Here is a 16,855-nt window from a genome sequence, read left to right on the forward strand (position 1 = left end):
TACTGACATTAAGAAACTGCAATCTTTTGGGGAATAGAAGCTATAAATATAATCATATAAGAATAATACATGAAAAGTGCCTCAAATGCGGTGTGGAACGCCAAGGGGTTGAATCCTGGCACTGGTTGGCATCAGGGACTCATGCAAGACGTCCCAGGGCAATGGACTTGGGCCAGGGCCTGAATGCTCCCTAAGACTATAATAGATGGATGTATGGAGGGAAATATTCCAAACAGAAAGAAGAGAAGGCGATGAAAAGATGGGCACATTGGAGAAACAAATCAGTCTAAGTATCACACTAAATGTAGGAAAAGAACTGAAATGCAATCATTCAGGGCCTACAAAGTGATTGTATTTCATTAAATTTTATAAGCAAGAAGTAGAATGAAATTTAGCTGTAACTGCTTAAGAAAAAGGTCTTTCGAAAAAGCTTACAAAGTCTTATCTGTCAAATTTCAGGGATTTTCTTCTGTTGCTGTGTTGAGTAGGTACCTTAATGTTCATATTTGCAAATTTCTAATTAGAACAAATGACCTCATCTTCCATCACACTTTACCTCCCAGAGACATTTTTACATTCTATTTACTATCTGAAAAAAGAAAGAAGATATTAAGTCCTTAAAATTAGTATTGCTTGAACACAAGAACAGAATCAATAGTTTTCTTATGTTTAATTTTCTAAGAAGGTAACAAAGTTTTAAGTACATAATTCCTGATTATAAGTAATACCTTATTTCTTCAATTCTAAGATGTACTTTTATTTTTGCATTTTAATATTTCTGAAATAGAATACATCTAAATTTTAATATGAATAATTAATGAGATATGGAGTTTTTCCCCCTAAAAAGCTATGATTACATCAATAATGCATTTTTTTACAATTGATGGTATCTTAAAACAAAGGAAATATGGTGATAATAAGAACTATTGGCCATCAGGACCCACTTCTGCAGTAGTCACGGTCCCTGAGGTGCCAGAATTTCAGGGGAGATATAAATAGATTTTACCACGATATTGTGGATACCACGAAAGTCAGGCAATGTCCATATCCATGCCTGAATCGGAGAGGGGAGCCCTCACATGGATTCTACAAGGTTCATATCTCATGGTAATTAATCCTATCACCATAGCAACCCATGCAGTAAAGGGGGCAAGAGTTTTCCAATGCTTATTAAGTCCAGGAGCTTAGCCCATCATTTGACGTCGTCTGATGAACCACCACAGTGACCAGGACCCCACTTGAGTACCCACATCAGGCATCAGACAGTCCTAACTTAAATACCAGATGGAATTTAAATACTAGATAGAGTGCAGTTCTACCTTTACTCACAGGGCCGTAGCTAAGCCCAAGCAAGGATGCCTCCAAACAAGCTCTGAGGCAGGTGTTTGGGAACAAGAGAAAACTCATTATGCGAATACAAGCCCTTCAAAACTATCCAATCTTAAGGAGATAATGTCAGATTCTTAGCAGAGAAATGGGTGGGGGTGGGGGTGGGTGATGAACTGTTTGTCCTTGGGTTTCAAACTACTCCCGTCAGTGAGATGCGAGAGGATTGCCATTATGGCTCCAGAGGCATCTTCACTTGCTAATATTTCTCACCAATAACAGAACTGAGAGCCAGGCACAAGTGCACTTAATCACGAAAACAAACCTGAGGTGTAACTATTATTGTTCCCATTATGATACTGAAGAAACAGGGGCTTCTAAAAAGTGAATAACCTGGCAAGGACATACTGTCAGGAAGTGTTAGAATAGGAATGAAGGGATTTAGGCACCAAACTATCCTGCCTTCTGCACCACTTTTATAAAGAGAGAAACTTATTGCCTAGGTTATAAGACAGGAGATGACAGAGCAAGTTCTGAATACCTCATTTATGCAACAAACATTTAGGTGATTCTATACCATCAAAGGACAGCTGCAAAAAGTACTTGAAAAATGAATATTTAATAATAATGTAACCATAATTTATGATTATATCTTTAGACTGCCTTTGTCAAAATTCTTTCCATCACCTTCAGATTCTGTCTAAAAATAACTGTACATTGTACTTCTCTTTACAAGTGGAGTCTAAGCCATTGTAGAACGTTTTAATATTTAAAATATCTTACATACTCTTATGTAATGTAAATAAAACCTCAGGTTTTCATTTTCTTCTGACTCTGCACAAGAATGCTACATGCCCACTTTTCAGATAAAAGAGGCTAACATGACACGATTGGAAGAGATTTAAAGAGAGAAAAAACACACAGAGACAACTAGTAAACCAGCTAAGGATGGAACAACTTACCAGGTCTCCAGGGACTCTGCTGAGGGGTCTATAAACCAGCAAGTACCACCTGTCTATTATCTAGTTCAGAAAGGTGCACACCTGTGAAAGTGACAGAATTTAAATCCAGTGTGGCACTTTCAGAAAATGGCATCAAAGGCTGGACTATAAATCTTTCTTATTCTCAAGTCACTGGACATTTAAGAGCAAAGATATTGATGAGCTCTTTCTCTCCTTTTCTTCTTCCTTGTAACAGATGTATGATTCATGGATTGTCCTTTAGTGGTCTCCATTTTCATCTTATTACTTTTTCTTTGCTTCTGCTTTCTGACAGCTCTGAAAAACAAGGTGCTAAATTATTTTGTAGAACGAGCACCGTTAATAATGTAATGAAGTTTAATTAACTAGCTAACCAAATAAAAAAACAAGAGGAAGAATTTACTGTATTATAAGCATAAATCCTCCAAATCCTAACCATAATAACAAGGAGATAGTCAGAGGTCTGACCAAGCAAAATGTTTGAAAGATGGTTACTACAGATTTAGAACAATCTATTCAGGACAAACATACAACAGAGGTAAGTAGACAGTCAAGCCAACGAGTTGGGAGGTTTTTTTATTATTATATATCTGTACTGCTCAACTCAGCACTTCAATCTCCAAATCCCTGAATTACATTTTTCAGAAAAAGGACAATATATTCTGGCAGTTAGCAGAGGTAGAAAAATGAAACAGCACCATAGAAAAAACTGGGAACACTGTGAGACGCATCTCATAAGTCCTACAGCGAATTTTCCTTGCCTCAGTCCATCTAAAAGTCCTGACAAGCGCCATTCAGGATGTCCACATTTTGTGGTCTGTTTTCCTGAAGACTAGCTTCAAAATGAACAAGTTGGAACTCACCCTCTAAAAACACTAAACCACACCAGAAAATACCAGATCTGATGCTCTCTGAACTAAGTTACAGGCAATCTACAGCTGAGAGATTACTGGTCCTTTCACTCCCTTTCTCCAAGCTCACAGAATCATGCCATGTGTCATATCACCACGGAATGGGCTGGGGCTGCCAGCACTGGCACACGTGGAACCTTCCCATGGCTACACGGCAGTATCCGTGATAAGATTCATTCTCCTAAACCACGACAAGCCTCAGAGAAAAGCTTGTTATTCTTGATCTTCCCAGAACCAAAACCCAGGAACGGCACCTCATACACAGTATATCATCCCCCATGGACCAAACTCAGGCCTCCCTTTTTCTTCATTCAGCATGTACGTTAAGTGTTGGGAATACAAAAGTGCATGGGCATAATCTTTAACTTCAAGGAGCTGGGAGACTCAGACAAGGCAGATGTCACCCTTTCTTTTCCTTCCCTCCAATTTTTTTAGGGGAAGAAACGGAAGCTATGCAATCCAATGAGGAGGTGGCAAAACAAACTTGATTCTAGAACCTGTGCTCTTAATTGCCTTGATACTATTTACCCTACTGTAAGTTATTCAGGTATGTAAAATGCTAAGTGTACAGTAATTACTAAATAAATATGAGCTATTAACCGTAGATCCATATGACTATTATTCAGAATTTTGCTGAACAAGTTTAAATTTTTTCATATTTAGATTTTGCACTATGGACTGGGTTATCCTACCAGTTCATAAAACAAATGAAACTGTCATCTTTATACTGTTTTGTGCATGTTACATAAATCTCCTTTCCCTCCAGCCATTTTTCTTTAAAGTAGGATAATGTCCTGACAAGTGACAATTTAGCAAATTTAATGAACATAGCCTCTTGATGGCAAAGTGAATGAAGCTATGCATGTCTGCATACAAAATTTAAACAAATTTTCTTTGGCTTATCCACTCATAAGAACTAAACACAAACCAGATTTCACTAGAGGATACAGTGAACAAAAACAAAGAAAACACTCATTTTTAATATGAATAAATAAAACTTTCCAGACATAAAATTTTTCCACAATGAAGAACTTATTGAGTATAAAATCAACTGTTTTATTTTGCCTTAAAATTAAATTGACCTAGTATTTGTCCTCTAAAATGTAGGTATTTATGTAACTGATAAAATGAGCTTTAACCACAAGAGGGAGCCAGCATCATTCTAGTTCACAGCCAAAGGAAAATACTAAGGGAAAACCAATTAATATGAGACAGCCATAAAATACGTAAGATGAAACAATCTTTTATGCCATATATACTAATATAAGGCTATTAAAATTATTTTTCTATTGTAAAGAAACAAATTTTGTATTGCCAATTTCATTATAAAAATTTTTGGAAGTAATACTGAAAGATAACTGTTAATAGGAATTTCGCTGTTTTTTCTGAGAGAACAAAGTACCATCTCCTAAGGGATTTACTCTCTGAATTAAACATGATAAATCTAGTACTAAAAGATACTAGATGATTTCCTTCGAAGAAAACAATGTATTACTACCAAATAGTAGTCAGGCCTATTTGAGAACTAATGAAGAGCCCACAATAAATTACTATAATGCAAATTCAGTTTCCATGCATCATAAGATCACAGAATCAAAGGCTGAGCATGTTATTAACTCCTGTTTGCAACCAGAAACACACTGTAAATAGTGCAACAATCCCAAATCAATAGTTTATTAGGTTGTATTCCATTCTCGAAGGGTTCTAAGGAAAAATACTTCGTAAGATTCTTCAATATACCTCTTTAATTAATTTTTAAAATTCCACTTCTATCCCGTGGATTACTTAGTGGAAATAATTATTTAAAGTAAATTTGATAAAAAGTAATGGAAAAGGCAATTTAAATGGAAGGCAGAACTCAAATGGCTGGAATTTAATAGAAAAAAACAATTTTCACTGACCAAAATAAATACATAATCAAATGGGAAGGAATTCTAATACAATCATAAATAGTTACCACAGACTCAGATACTTCTAATATTAATCGACTTTTTTTTAAATCACAAGTAATATGATAGCTCAAAATTTTTATCCTGATCTCAATTTTCATGTAATGTTAAACTTGGCTATCTGGTTTTCATATCAATAAAACAAGAGGACTCAATACCCACCATCCCTTTTAGTTAAAAAAAAAAAAAGAAAAAAAAAAGGATAATCATTCAAGTTAGCTCAGTTGAAATAACAATGGTTTTTCTAAATATGCTATTGTCATAGGTGTAATTTTGTTCTGAGTTATAACCAATATCAAATATTGGTGGGAGAGGGGAAATTATCATAGAAAAAAAATGGTAAAAATTAAAACTTTAAATATTAAATATGTCTAAATATGTCTCTTGAAGTCTGATATAATTTAAAGCAGTAACTTCGTTTTCCAATGTTCCACTGTGGAATTACACATTACAGTCCATCTGAAATGTCTTCTCCATCCTTACCTGCTATCATATGTCTACATCCCATCTGTTCTGACTTAAATATCATGTCCTCCAATAAAACCTGAACTCTCCCCCCACAAATTATAATTTCACATGAACCACAAGCAATGCTCGTCACTTTCTACCTTGTTTTGTAAAATTTTAAGCTATTTGACTCATTTTCATGTCCTCCCTTCCTCCATCTATGCAAACAATACTTAACAGTGAAAGGAACAATTAATTTAGCACTTCTGAACCCTCTACCTAGCATAACTTTGTGGACTGCTCCATACAAATCACACAAGGAAATTTTCTAGTAAATAAAAGAATTCAACTAACTTGTTAACTTTCTTAGATGTAGAGATGCGAGGGCAAGTACCACGTTTATGATCTAATTCACCACAAATGAAGCAGCCGTCTTTAGAGCCCTTACAAGAATGGTCTGGAAGAGCACAGTGATTGCAAATGCTACAGTGGATCCAGGCTGTAAAATAAAAATTAAGTTTTGAAGAGGTTCATTTAACATAATTTTTCATTTGATTAACCTTTATGATAGAGAAGCATGAATGTTGTTTACTTCAAATACTGTGACTGGTTTGCATAGCTGGCTATAATTTGGCTAAAGACACCAAAGTGAAGAGGTTGGAATCCCTCATAAAATAGCTAACTTCTTTCTGATACATGGCAACAAATTTAGCCCTTCTCCAATGAGTCATGATCTCACAGCCGCTGATACATTGGGGGCTGGCTAAGTGACACAAAGCCCTATTAAAATAAGCCAAACAAATGCCACCCTGAAACACGATAGTAGTCTTGTCTCTCTGTGAAGGAGAGAATGTACATTTTGATACTTGCAGAAATTAATAAGCAAGTAAATTAATCCAAGTCTCTATATTATTTTTTTTCTTTTATAAATACAGTTAAATAAAAAGCCCATTTAAATGTTTTCATAGGGTCTCAAACATTAAGTCTAAATACTTACAAGGCTTTACACACTTTTTGCAGAGAAAGCAATGGTTCCATTTCCTGCCATCCTACAAAAACAATATTTAAATTATGTTTAATTTGTCATTAAAATCAAGTTCCACAATTAAAAATTAAAATGTCTTATTAAAATCTGTATAAATTATTAATTCCTTATTTCTCACTTTCCTGGGCTTCAAAATTACATACTTTGATTTTAATTTATACATTTCTCCACTCAACTCAGTGCCTCCTTGATGGGTCCCAATTTCCTTGACTCTAAAACTGGGGGATTTATCTAAATGATCTTGGAAGTCCACTCCAAATCAAGCCGCCCAATCTGCATAAAGAAGAGCTCACTGAAAATTTCAAGAGAATTAATGATTCATAATTTTTATGTGTCTAGCACAATCCTTAATAAAATTCATATTTGAGAACTTTATGTAATTTAGAAAGATGGGGATTATACGTAGGTTACTATTTGGGTAATTTTAAAACTGGGAAGTAAAATGTGTCTAGTTTAATGAGTATATAAAGTCAACATTTACAGATCTCAACAGGTCAACAAATAGAATGCCATGATCCCATTAGACACGTCCCCATGAGCCCTCCCCAAGCCAGAATTCCACCTTCCCCACTGAGTAACACCTGTTCTGGTTTCTGTGATGGCCACTTCCTTGCTTTGATTTATTTGTACCACTATGTATTTCTAAGTTTTGCTTTCCTCATTTTGAACTTGTATAATCTGGGCCTCATTTTTTAAAATGAAGAATACAGATAATTTCTAAATGAGTTGAAAATATATGTAATCAGATGTTATCACAATTAAAAACTAGTATAAACCAGTAGTAAAATGACAAAGTTATGAAAAATGTGACAAAATACACTCTTTCCTTTGAAGAAGAATATGTGTTTATCGGTCACACTAAACCTCACATATTCTTTCTGACTGGATTTAGTTAAAATAACAGAGCAACTCAAGAGTGATCCCACCTTCCTAAACAATAAAGAGGAGGTATGTCCTGTGCAGTCCTTCTTTCTCTGTAAAAGGCGAGGAGTAACTGTACATGTCTGCTAGGACTACTGTGAGCAGTAATGAGTTAGTCCATTTACTTTACGCCACTTAGGAATGGGCCTGGCACACAAAAAGTACACGGGACATATTATTCATTATAGTTGCCTTAGAAGAGCGATGATGGCCAATATAGTTCAATGCTTTACTTGACACATCATAATTCTGCCCTTAACAAAATTCAATGCCTTATTTGAAACACTAATAATTTTAGCAGTCATACAGTACTATATAAAAATGAATTGTTAGTGATGACGAAGCAAACTGTTACGTGCTGTTGCGTCATCTCCACTCCTGGCGACCCTGTGAGTGAGTGACGTCCACAATGTCCTGTCCTCATCAGCCCTGCTCAGCTCCTGCAGACTCATGCCGAAGGCTTATTGTATGGAGTCAGTCCATCTCTTGTTTGGCCTTCCCGTTTTCCTGCTGCCTTCCATTTTCCCAGCATTACTGTCTTTTCCAAATAACCCTGCCTTCTCATGATGGCCCTAAAATAGGACAGCTTTAGTTTGTCATTTTTGCTTCCAGTGATGTTTCAGGCTTAATTTGCTCTGGGACCCACTTGTTCATCTAAGTATTTTTAAAAGCCTATTGTACTTTATAATTAGAAATAAACTACTGTATTAAAGTATAATTAGTAAATGATAATGTATTAATACAAATAATATTAACAAAATAACATTAAATAAAAGTAATGAAACTCGTAAACTAAAACAAAATTAATATATTTGAATAAAAATGCATTCTAAAGAAACCTATACCTTGGATGTGCAAAAATTACAGTGCTCACAGTGCTGATTCTCTAGAGAAACATATCGCTGACACAGAGGGCAAAATCTAAGGAGAAAAAAGACTTGGAGAAATTAGCTGCATATACTTGAGATTCACAGAGTAGATAAAAGTTTGCAAGAAACTCATTATAAAAATTGGGTGTAATCCAAATTCAATTCAATATAAAATTATGAGCTAAAGTTAAAAGTAACAGAACTACTTGAGTCAGTATTAAAAGCACTCTAATGTTAGATATATGGAACTTTATTTTCAGTGACTTGTGTATTTCAAGTACTGTGATCTTACCTGTACCCTTCTTCAACAGGAAGGATTATTTTGTTGGGTGGAATATTGGTGAAAATACGCACGGGAGACTGTTTTCGACCCGTCTTTCCATGTTTATAAAGTGCATGATTATCATAATCTACCTAGAAAGTTTTGAAAAATTTAAAAAGAAAATTTACTCAAATGAGTCAATATTCATTAAGATTCTTTAACCAATGAATGAACAAGTTGATGCCAAGACCAAAGTATTTAGTAAGAAATTGTGAAAAGAGTTTACTTATTAATCAGCAGCCTCAGAAAGACTGTTGGCAGTAAAATTTCATTAAAAAACCAGTAAAATTTATTATGACAAATTCACATTGCCCAGTATTGAGAACAACTCTATTAACCAATACAATAGATGTCACAAGAAAGGCTATTATGTAATTAAGGATTTAGCTTTTGGCATTAAAATTTCCACCGCTGAAGCTGTGTGCCCGTGCTGTTGGGGCTTTTCCATTTTTGTGTGTGAAATTCACGTCCGTTTTCAGCTCACCAAGTCTCAGCATGGCCTCAGCATGGCCCTCCACACTCACTATTTGACAGAGCACAGGTCTGGTGGCCAGACTGGGGTTCTGCCTGCAGTTCACTTGTCATGGGACCTTAAGCCAGACTACATAATTCTCATCTGGAAAAGGAGGTTACCTTCGAGTTGTTGTGAAGGTTAAATGAGATGATGTATGTAAAACACTGAGTTCAGGGTACCATATCTGTACATATGGTACAGACAGACAGAAAGATGGAGATGAAGAGAGAGATTCATAACTACAGGTCTTCTTCCCACAATGACTACTTCAAACATTTACCTCTCCTAAGATCCCCAACTCCACTTTCAGTTTCAGCAGACTACCTTCAAACTAAGGCGCAGCTAACAAGCATGACTTCTATTAGCTTCGTGCTCCTATCTCCTCCTCCAACCTCTCTACTATCCACACACATTTCAACTTGGTGTTAAACCTCCTACAAACCCACCTGGACACTTAGTCCATCCTTCTTTAGATCAGTAATTCTCCAAGTGTGGTGTCTGCATCAGCAGCAGCATCACCCGGGATCTTGGTAGAAAGGAAAATTCTCGGCCCACCTGGGACCCTAATAAAACAGAAACTCTGGGAGGGGAACCCAGCATCCGTATTTTTAACAAGCCCTCCTGGCACAGCAAAGGTTGAGAACCACTGCTTTAGATGGTCCACAAGAATACCACGGGATTTTTATGAGGTCAGTACAGGTAGATCACAACTTTTAAATAAGTTGTAATGAGTGGTTTAGATTGTAAACAAGAATACACTTAAGTTTTACCACAGAACTGGTGCAAGCTATAATATTTAACCAGCAAATCACAAAAATGTAAGGAACTGATGACAATGGAAGGAGGTCTTTCACAGGAGACTCCTAAGCTTTCTCTATGGCCCTGCCAATGCCTACTAGATTTACAGGGGAACAACTTTCGGAAGATTGATTAACAAGCACCAGCAGTGGGGGAAAAATGAGTACAGGATGAGGAGACCCAGCTAAACAGAGAGGAAAAAAAAGAAACAGTGTGAAAAAAATGCCCTGGGGGAGGGGTCTGTTAACTTTCAGTATGGTGAGACCACAGTCTAGCGTAACTGTGTAAAGCTGGCACCGGCTCACAGCTGGCCTACACAGAAGTGTAATACTGTCACAAGAAAAGGATGAGGTTAGCTCACATTGGAAGCCCTGCATTCAGTCACATTTAAAGAGACATTAATAAAACCAGTTCATTTCCACTGAAAGTAATGGAAATGAATAGGATTTAGAGTTTAACATATTGGTGGTGTTTATTCAGAAAAGAGAAGACTGGGAGGATCTGATAGCTATTTTGTAACTGAAAGGGTGTCATGTGGAATAGAAATTAGACTATATCCTTTATTGCTTCAGAGAACAGAAGTAGGACCAATGGTTAGAAGTTAATAGGGAGCATATTTTATCTCAATATGAGAAAATTTTCTAACGATTAGAGCTATTAAATAAATTGAGTTGCCTTGTAAGGCTGTAGGACTTTGCTCACTGAAAGCATTCAAGTGAGGCTTAGATGACTACTTGTCATGAATTTAATGGAGAGGATTATTACATGGGGAAGTTAGCCCACGTTACCTCTGTTTCTTTCCAACTTTAAAATTCTATGAATATACGTGATCTATCAGAGGCTAAGATACAAAAGTAGATTTTACTTCAAAATCACCTTAAAATAGTACCTTAAGTAGTTTTCTTTTAAAATGATTTAAATTCATCATTTTTTCCCATTGCACTTCTTTACGCACTCAATATACAGCACCTTATTAAATTCAACAAAGATATTTTGAACATTTATGAGTGTCATAAGAAAAAAAAATTATTCCTAAGAGACTCTTACGAAGATTTTTAAATGTTGGAAAAGAGTATTTTAGAAAGAGTTCTAGCAAATGGAATATTCCATGCAATATAATAGATAGCAGATGGAAGAGAGGGGAAAACAAGAAAAATTTCTTTATGGTTACCCAAGGAGTCAAAGAATGCATGTGTCAGGAAGGTGGTTGATTGCTTGATTTTGCATAACCTAATTGAGATTATTATTATTTTTAAATGCGGGTTTGTTGTGCTAATTAACTATAAACATATGGTATGTAAAATGCATGCTGCTAGAGTAAATTAATGTACCTCTAACATACATCCATATTTCATAGCTTCATCCACACAAATAAACCTCCTATGGAAGTGCTGTAAAGCAAACACAATTTTGCAAATTGCGTTATCACTAGTGGTAGAACTCATACACCATTTTCCCATCATTATCCCTGACATTTCACTCACAATGATGATGAGAGGCATTTTCAAATAGAAAATTTCTCCCATGGAACTGATTAATGTGATGAAGTACTGTATAGAAATGAGGGAAAGCACAAAATCTCTGCACTTCCTAACTTTTAATTTTATCTCTACGCAAATTTCTTAAGTAACGTGAGACTGAAACTAGTTACACGGAAACCAAGATATTCAAGTCAACCTTCATTCTGTACCTACTATGCTCCAGGCATCGTGCCAGGAAACATGAAATGAAACAAAGTGCTTGTCTTTTCATAACTTCCTAAGGATTGTGTTCTATTTAATTTCAGTATATTCAAAAGATTCCAAGTGAACTCTTTAGCTCTGTCAACCAACTTCTATCACAGCAAGGTCTTTTAGTCTTATTTTCCATATCCCATATAACCTCTTATTTAAAATTGTTATTATTATATATATGTGTATATATATATATATATATCTATATAAATATATAACTTTCCTTGTCACTCCAAACCCATTAAATATTTTATGTTTATTATACTGAGTTTTAAGAATGTCAGTTGCCATCTTTTAATTTACAATCACATCTCAGAAATTCGTGTCAAAGTATCTTCATTCCTGACCATGAAACTAGCCTCAAAAAACAGTTTTCTATATGGGATGATTTTTTAAGCAATAGCTTAAAAAATAAAATAGCAAAGACCTCTACTATGAACAATCCAGACAAATGTCCCAGATTAAGTAGAAACAAGAGATCACAGCACGTTTAAGGTGGAAGGTGTGTGAGATGATCTAGTTCAGATCTGGTAAATACAAGACCTGAACGCCATCGCTCCCTGACCCTGACCCGGTGACAGACATCACTAATCAATCACACTACTCTCTGGTATTCCCAAATTCTCCAGAAAGTCACTACCAATTCATCACGCTTAGAGCTAAAAGTGTAACTTATCTGCCATCCCTTTTCTGGTTCAATCGTTTTATTTTATTTTATAGGTAAGGAAACAGAGATCTGGAAAGATAAAGTGACTTCCCCCAAGACTAAATAGCCTCTGAAAGGCAGTGCCAGAACTCAAACTTCTGACTCTAAAAGCAGAATTTCTTTTCATTATCACATCTTCCTTTCTAATCTACCCTTAGCAAAACTCTTGGTTTTCTAGGTCTTTGATCACTATTTTATTCTGAACTCATCAAGTGCTTTATCACAGAAGAGTCTACAGCATTTATATTTTATGAGGATTTACAGCATTTCTGCCTTCCTCTTACCTGAACAGTATTTGAAAAAGAGGGTTAGTGATTTTGGTTTCTTTTCTGCATTGTGGTTTGGGGGCTTATAATCATCTTAGGCAATGTCAGAAAGAAGGACTAATCAAGGTCTATAGGAAAAGTTCTGAGAAGGAGGAGAAGAGCCTTCAAATTTTTATTTGATGAAGGTGGCTAATATGAAAGAAAAAAATTACCACAAAATGAAGTTAAAGTAACAAAAGAATGCAAAAGGTTTGGAAATAATAATAATAATATCCAGATACATTTTTAAAAGTAGGAAAATCATCAAAGAGGAGGCACTACAAATAAGGCTAATAAATATACTAGGAGATATGATGAAATCAGTTTTTCCAACCGAGTATGTCATGGATAATAGTGCTCTTATCTTTTTTCCCCCAAAATCAACGCAGGACTTTTATTGCATCTTCAAAATATCACAAATAAGCCTGACGAATCACTTGACATCTTGGCGTTTCTGTAGCTGGACAACTTAGATCTAACTCATCAGCCCGCTGAACTGTTCCTTTTTCTGAAACATAGACAACATCCAAAAATTTTCTGATATCCTTGTTTTTAACTGTGTGGCTTGTTGAATCAAAGCAGCTGAATTTGATGCAAATTCAGTATCATTTCCTTCAAGAATTACTCATCTTTCTGGGCTTGAGATACTGAACAAGCGACACCTGACCTCATCTGAACCCTGCGAATGTATTTTTCACCCAAGAGATTTTGGATTTCAACATGAGAACCATTCTCCTGATAACAACGTTGATGGGGAAATGAGCCCACACAGAGCTCAGCTTGTAACGGACGCCCAATGTAACACCCTTGATTGTGTTCTGTCCGGGACGACAGAGAGTGCGAGCAGTCGCCAGTTCCTTTCTGTTTCCCCACCATTGGTCACCCCAGAGCCTCTTCTTTTTCTTTCCAAGGGGACTGGGTTCTGCACTGATGTGATTGAAGTCCCTCCGCAGGGTGCAATAACTGTGCTTTCCTTCAGAGTGATGTCCACATTTTCTGGAATGTCCACCATGTGATTGCTGAGAATGGGCTTCATCCTTGCGATAGATGCAGCATACAGCAGTAGCGTCCTTATCTTTAGTAGGAGTCATGGACAACAAGTATTTGTTTTGTTTTATAGATTTTATTCAAATTTTTCTTTTCAAGGGTCGGCTTCCTCTCTATTGAAAAGACTGTCATCCTGTCCAATACGTGACCTAATTAGAGCCTCTTTCACCAATACACTGAATTGTATAATTATTTCCAATAAGCTTGGCCCTTGGAACTATTCCTCAAAATTAAAACTCCAGTATTTCCAAAAGTTCTTTCCTAGTGACACAGCTGTCTAAACAAATGATAATTGGTTATTCTACACAAACACCTCTCATCCACTTTATTCTGGATCTGCCTTTGCCTCCTCACCATTTCAAACTCTTGTCCACAGTGAAAAGTCATCTCTAAATGTAGATGGAACCGTTTTCTAAGGGACCTTGTATTTTGCAATTTTAATGTCTCAGATACTGTACAAAAAAAGGACCTGAAGAGAGTTATACCCTCACTTGGGACTGTCTGAGTGATGACAATATAGTGATGGTTCTGACAGTGCTGATTGCAATAACCTTGACTCTGCATTTGCTGTGTGTCAGGGCCTCGGCTAAGCCTTTTCAATGTCTTATCTCATATAATTCTTGAAACCTTTGAGGCAGATACGGTATTACTATGCTGATTTCACAGGCAAGATGAGCTTCAGAGAGTTCGATAAAATGTGCCTACCTAGTAAGTGGCAGAGCCAGGATTAAGAAAACTCAGTTCCTTTCCAAATCCAGAGTTCACGCTCTTGGCTCTCTTTCATTTCATTATTGATTCATCATGTAGGGTACCTACTATGTGTCAAGCATTGTGCTAGATAATTTATTCACAGTCAAAGGCAGCAGACGCTCCTGGAAACCGGAACTATTAATAGTTTATTTAGGTAACATCCTTAGGGTATGTCAGCTATCTCTGCATTGCAAACGTCAATATAAGAAGCATCCATCAGATAAGGAACAGAAAAGTGGGTGCCCTAAAAAGGAAAGTAGAAGCTTTGAGAAGAATTATGATGTGGATTTTGCTTAAAGCAGAGCTCAAAAAGTCAAGGTTAAAATGGTTTGTGTCACACACTTTTGGAAGGGAACATATTAATATAGTTCAATAGTCCTAAAAATGTCCATTAAATTTGGTAATGTAATTTTTAAAATTCTTTTAGTTTTAGAAATTTATTTTAAGGCAGGTATGTAAGATACGGAAAAAAAATTATACGAATAAAAGATGTTTATGGCAGGGTTATTTATAGTACCTTAAAGGTGGAAGCAGTCTGTAAGTCTAAAAAGAAGAGAATATATAAGAACATAGCCAGTTAATGAAATAATTAGGAAGATTAGAACCAAGTGCCCGCTTGGAACAACTAGTGAAGACATTCACAGTTCGAGGGATGAAAAGCCGTAATCAGAGGCTACTCAATTGCTCAGGAAACTCAAATAGGAAAATAGAATTACAAAAGAGGCAGCAGTGCGCGCTTGGTGGCCACACAGGGTAATATGACAAAGGGCTTAGCTTCAGAACCAAGGAAATAAATACAGGAAAGTGGACATAAAAACAGTAGAATGAGTTGAGGGGCAGAATGGAGCTACCGTGGCCTCCACTGTCTATTCTCACCTAAGGCAGGTTCCCAGGACTTTGGGCAGAGATGTGAGGGAGATCTAGTCAACTCCGCCCTAAATCACACTCAACAAACAGATCTCAGCATCTCTGCCTTTCTGATGCCCCTCGACCGTGGCACATCTCTCCTTAGAGTTACTGGCATCCTCTGAGTTGCACAATACAGAGTACATGGCATTCCACAGGCCAGAAAAAGTGATTTACTTCTCTAGGGCCTCTGAACAGAGAAAACCCATCTGCATGATGAGCCTGGGTACTGTGAAATCTTCTGGTGATGATAAAAGATGAGATTAGTTGGTCTAAAACCCAGCTGCACTTCAGAATCACCTGGGGAGCTTGGTAAAATATTTTTTCTTGGGGCTTTACTTGCTGATTTTGATTTAGTTGGTTTATTTTGGTACCTAAGAATCTATATTTTTAATAAGCACCTTAGGGATTAGAGACATTTAGGTACCACTCTACTAAGCTACATATGGTATAATTTTAGTGTTTAATACAGCTTGCAGTATTTTCATTTACTAAAATCAATGGATAGTCTTATCAGAATATTTATTTAAGCTGGATATCCATTCCCCACCAAGCCAGAAGATAGAAGGTACTATACCTGATAATCCAGCATGCAGAAACTTGGAAAAAACTGACAAATTCGGGATTCAAAAAAATAGGGGAAAATCCAGAAAATGGGTAGTTCTTTGTTATCTAATGGATCACAAAAGTAGGGGGAAAGAAAATAAGAAATTGATATTAAAGAAAAAATAAAACAGCTATAACTGGAAAATTTCTGGTATCAAGAGAAGCTGCAATTGCTCAATACATTTAAATCATACAAAAGGAAAGAATGTTTACTGGCATGCCATTTACATCCTGACATTTCCCAAAGGAAATGAAAATGTTCTTTTATATCCAAACACAGCTACAAAAGTATGAAAAGTAATCCTTATATGCATATCACTATAGTATATGTAAAGGAAAGATAGTCCCAAAACAGTGGGAAATAAAATTAACTTTTATGAGAGGCAGGGAACGGAGCTATTATTATATGCATAGCACCTAGTATAGGCTGAGCACAATGCTAGGTAATTTCTTCTCCTTCTAATAACCGCTAGAGTTAGAAATTAATAATCCCATTTTACAGAAGGAAAAACTGAAGCTGCAAGATTTAAGTCACTGGTTCAAGTTCATGGAGCTGATAAGTGGCAGAACAGGAATTCAAGCCCACAAAGCTCTTTATTGTTTCCCCAAGAACATATACTTTTATCCACTCTGATAAGCAGCTTAAGAACCAAAAATAAGTGGAATACTTGACACTATGAGTCATGTTTTAGATTTCGTCTGCACTCTGTCCCGGGGCAC

General features: G+C 36.2%; 1 protein-coding gene across 1 annotated transcript in view; it reads right to left on the bottom strand.

Annotated features, from left to right (window-relative positions):
- Positions 1-655: 655 nt before the first annotated feature.
- The window catches only part of ZCCHC4 (zinc finger CCHC-type containing 4), a 40,831-nt gene continuing 24,631 nt past the window's right edge, over positions 656-16,855 (bottom strand). Inside the window, exons 8-13 of the mRNA XM_019743913.3 lie at positions 16,107-16,201; positions 8,741-8,862; positions 8,425-8,500; positions 6,611-6,662; positions 5,968-6,112; positions 656-2,603 (exon numbers count right to left, since the gene is read on the bottom strand). Coding sequence (XP_019599472.2) covers positions 2,468-2,603; positions 5,968-6,112; positions 6,611-6,662; positions 8,425-8,500; positions 8,741-8,862; positions 16,107-16,201 — 626 coding nt within the window. The 3' untranslated portion in view covers positions 656-2,467. The remainder of the gene's footprint in view (positions 2,604-5,967; positions 6,113-6,610; positions 6,663-8,424; positions 8,501-8,740; positions 8,863-16,106; positions 16,202-16,855) is intronic.

The sequence above is a fragment of the Rhinolophus sinicus genome, chromosome 1 (assembly GCF_057876585.1).
Source record: "Rhinolophus sinicus isolate RSI-liver-muscle chromosome 1, RSI-T2T, whole genome shotgun sequence".
Classification (NCBI taxonomy): domain Eukaryota; kingdom Metazoa; phylum Chordata; class Mammalia; order Chiroptera; family Rhinolophidae; genus Rhinolophus; species Rhinolophus sinicus.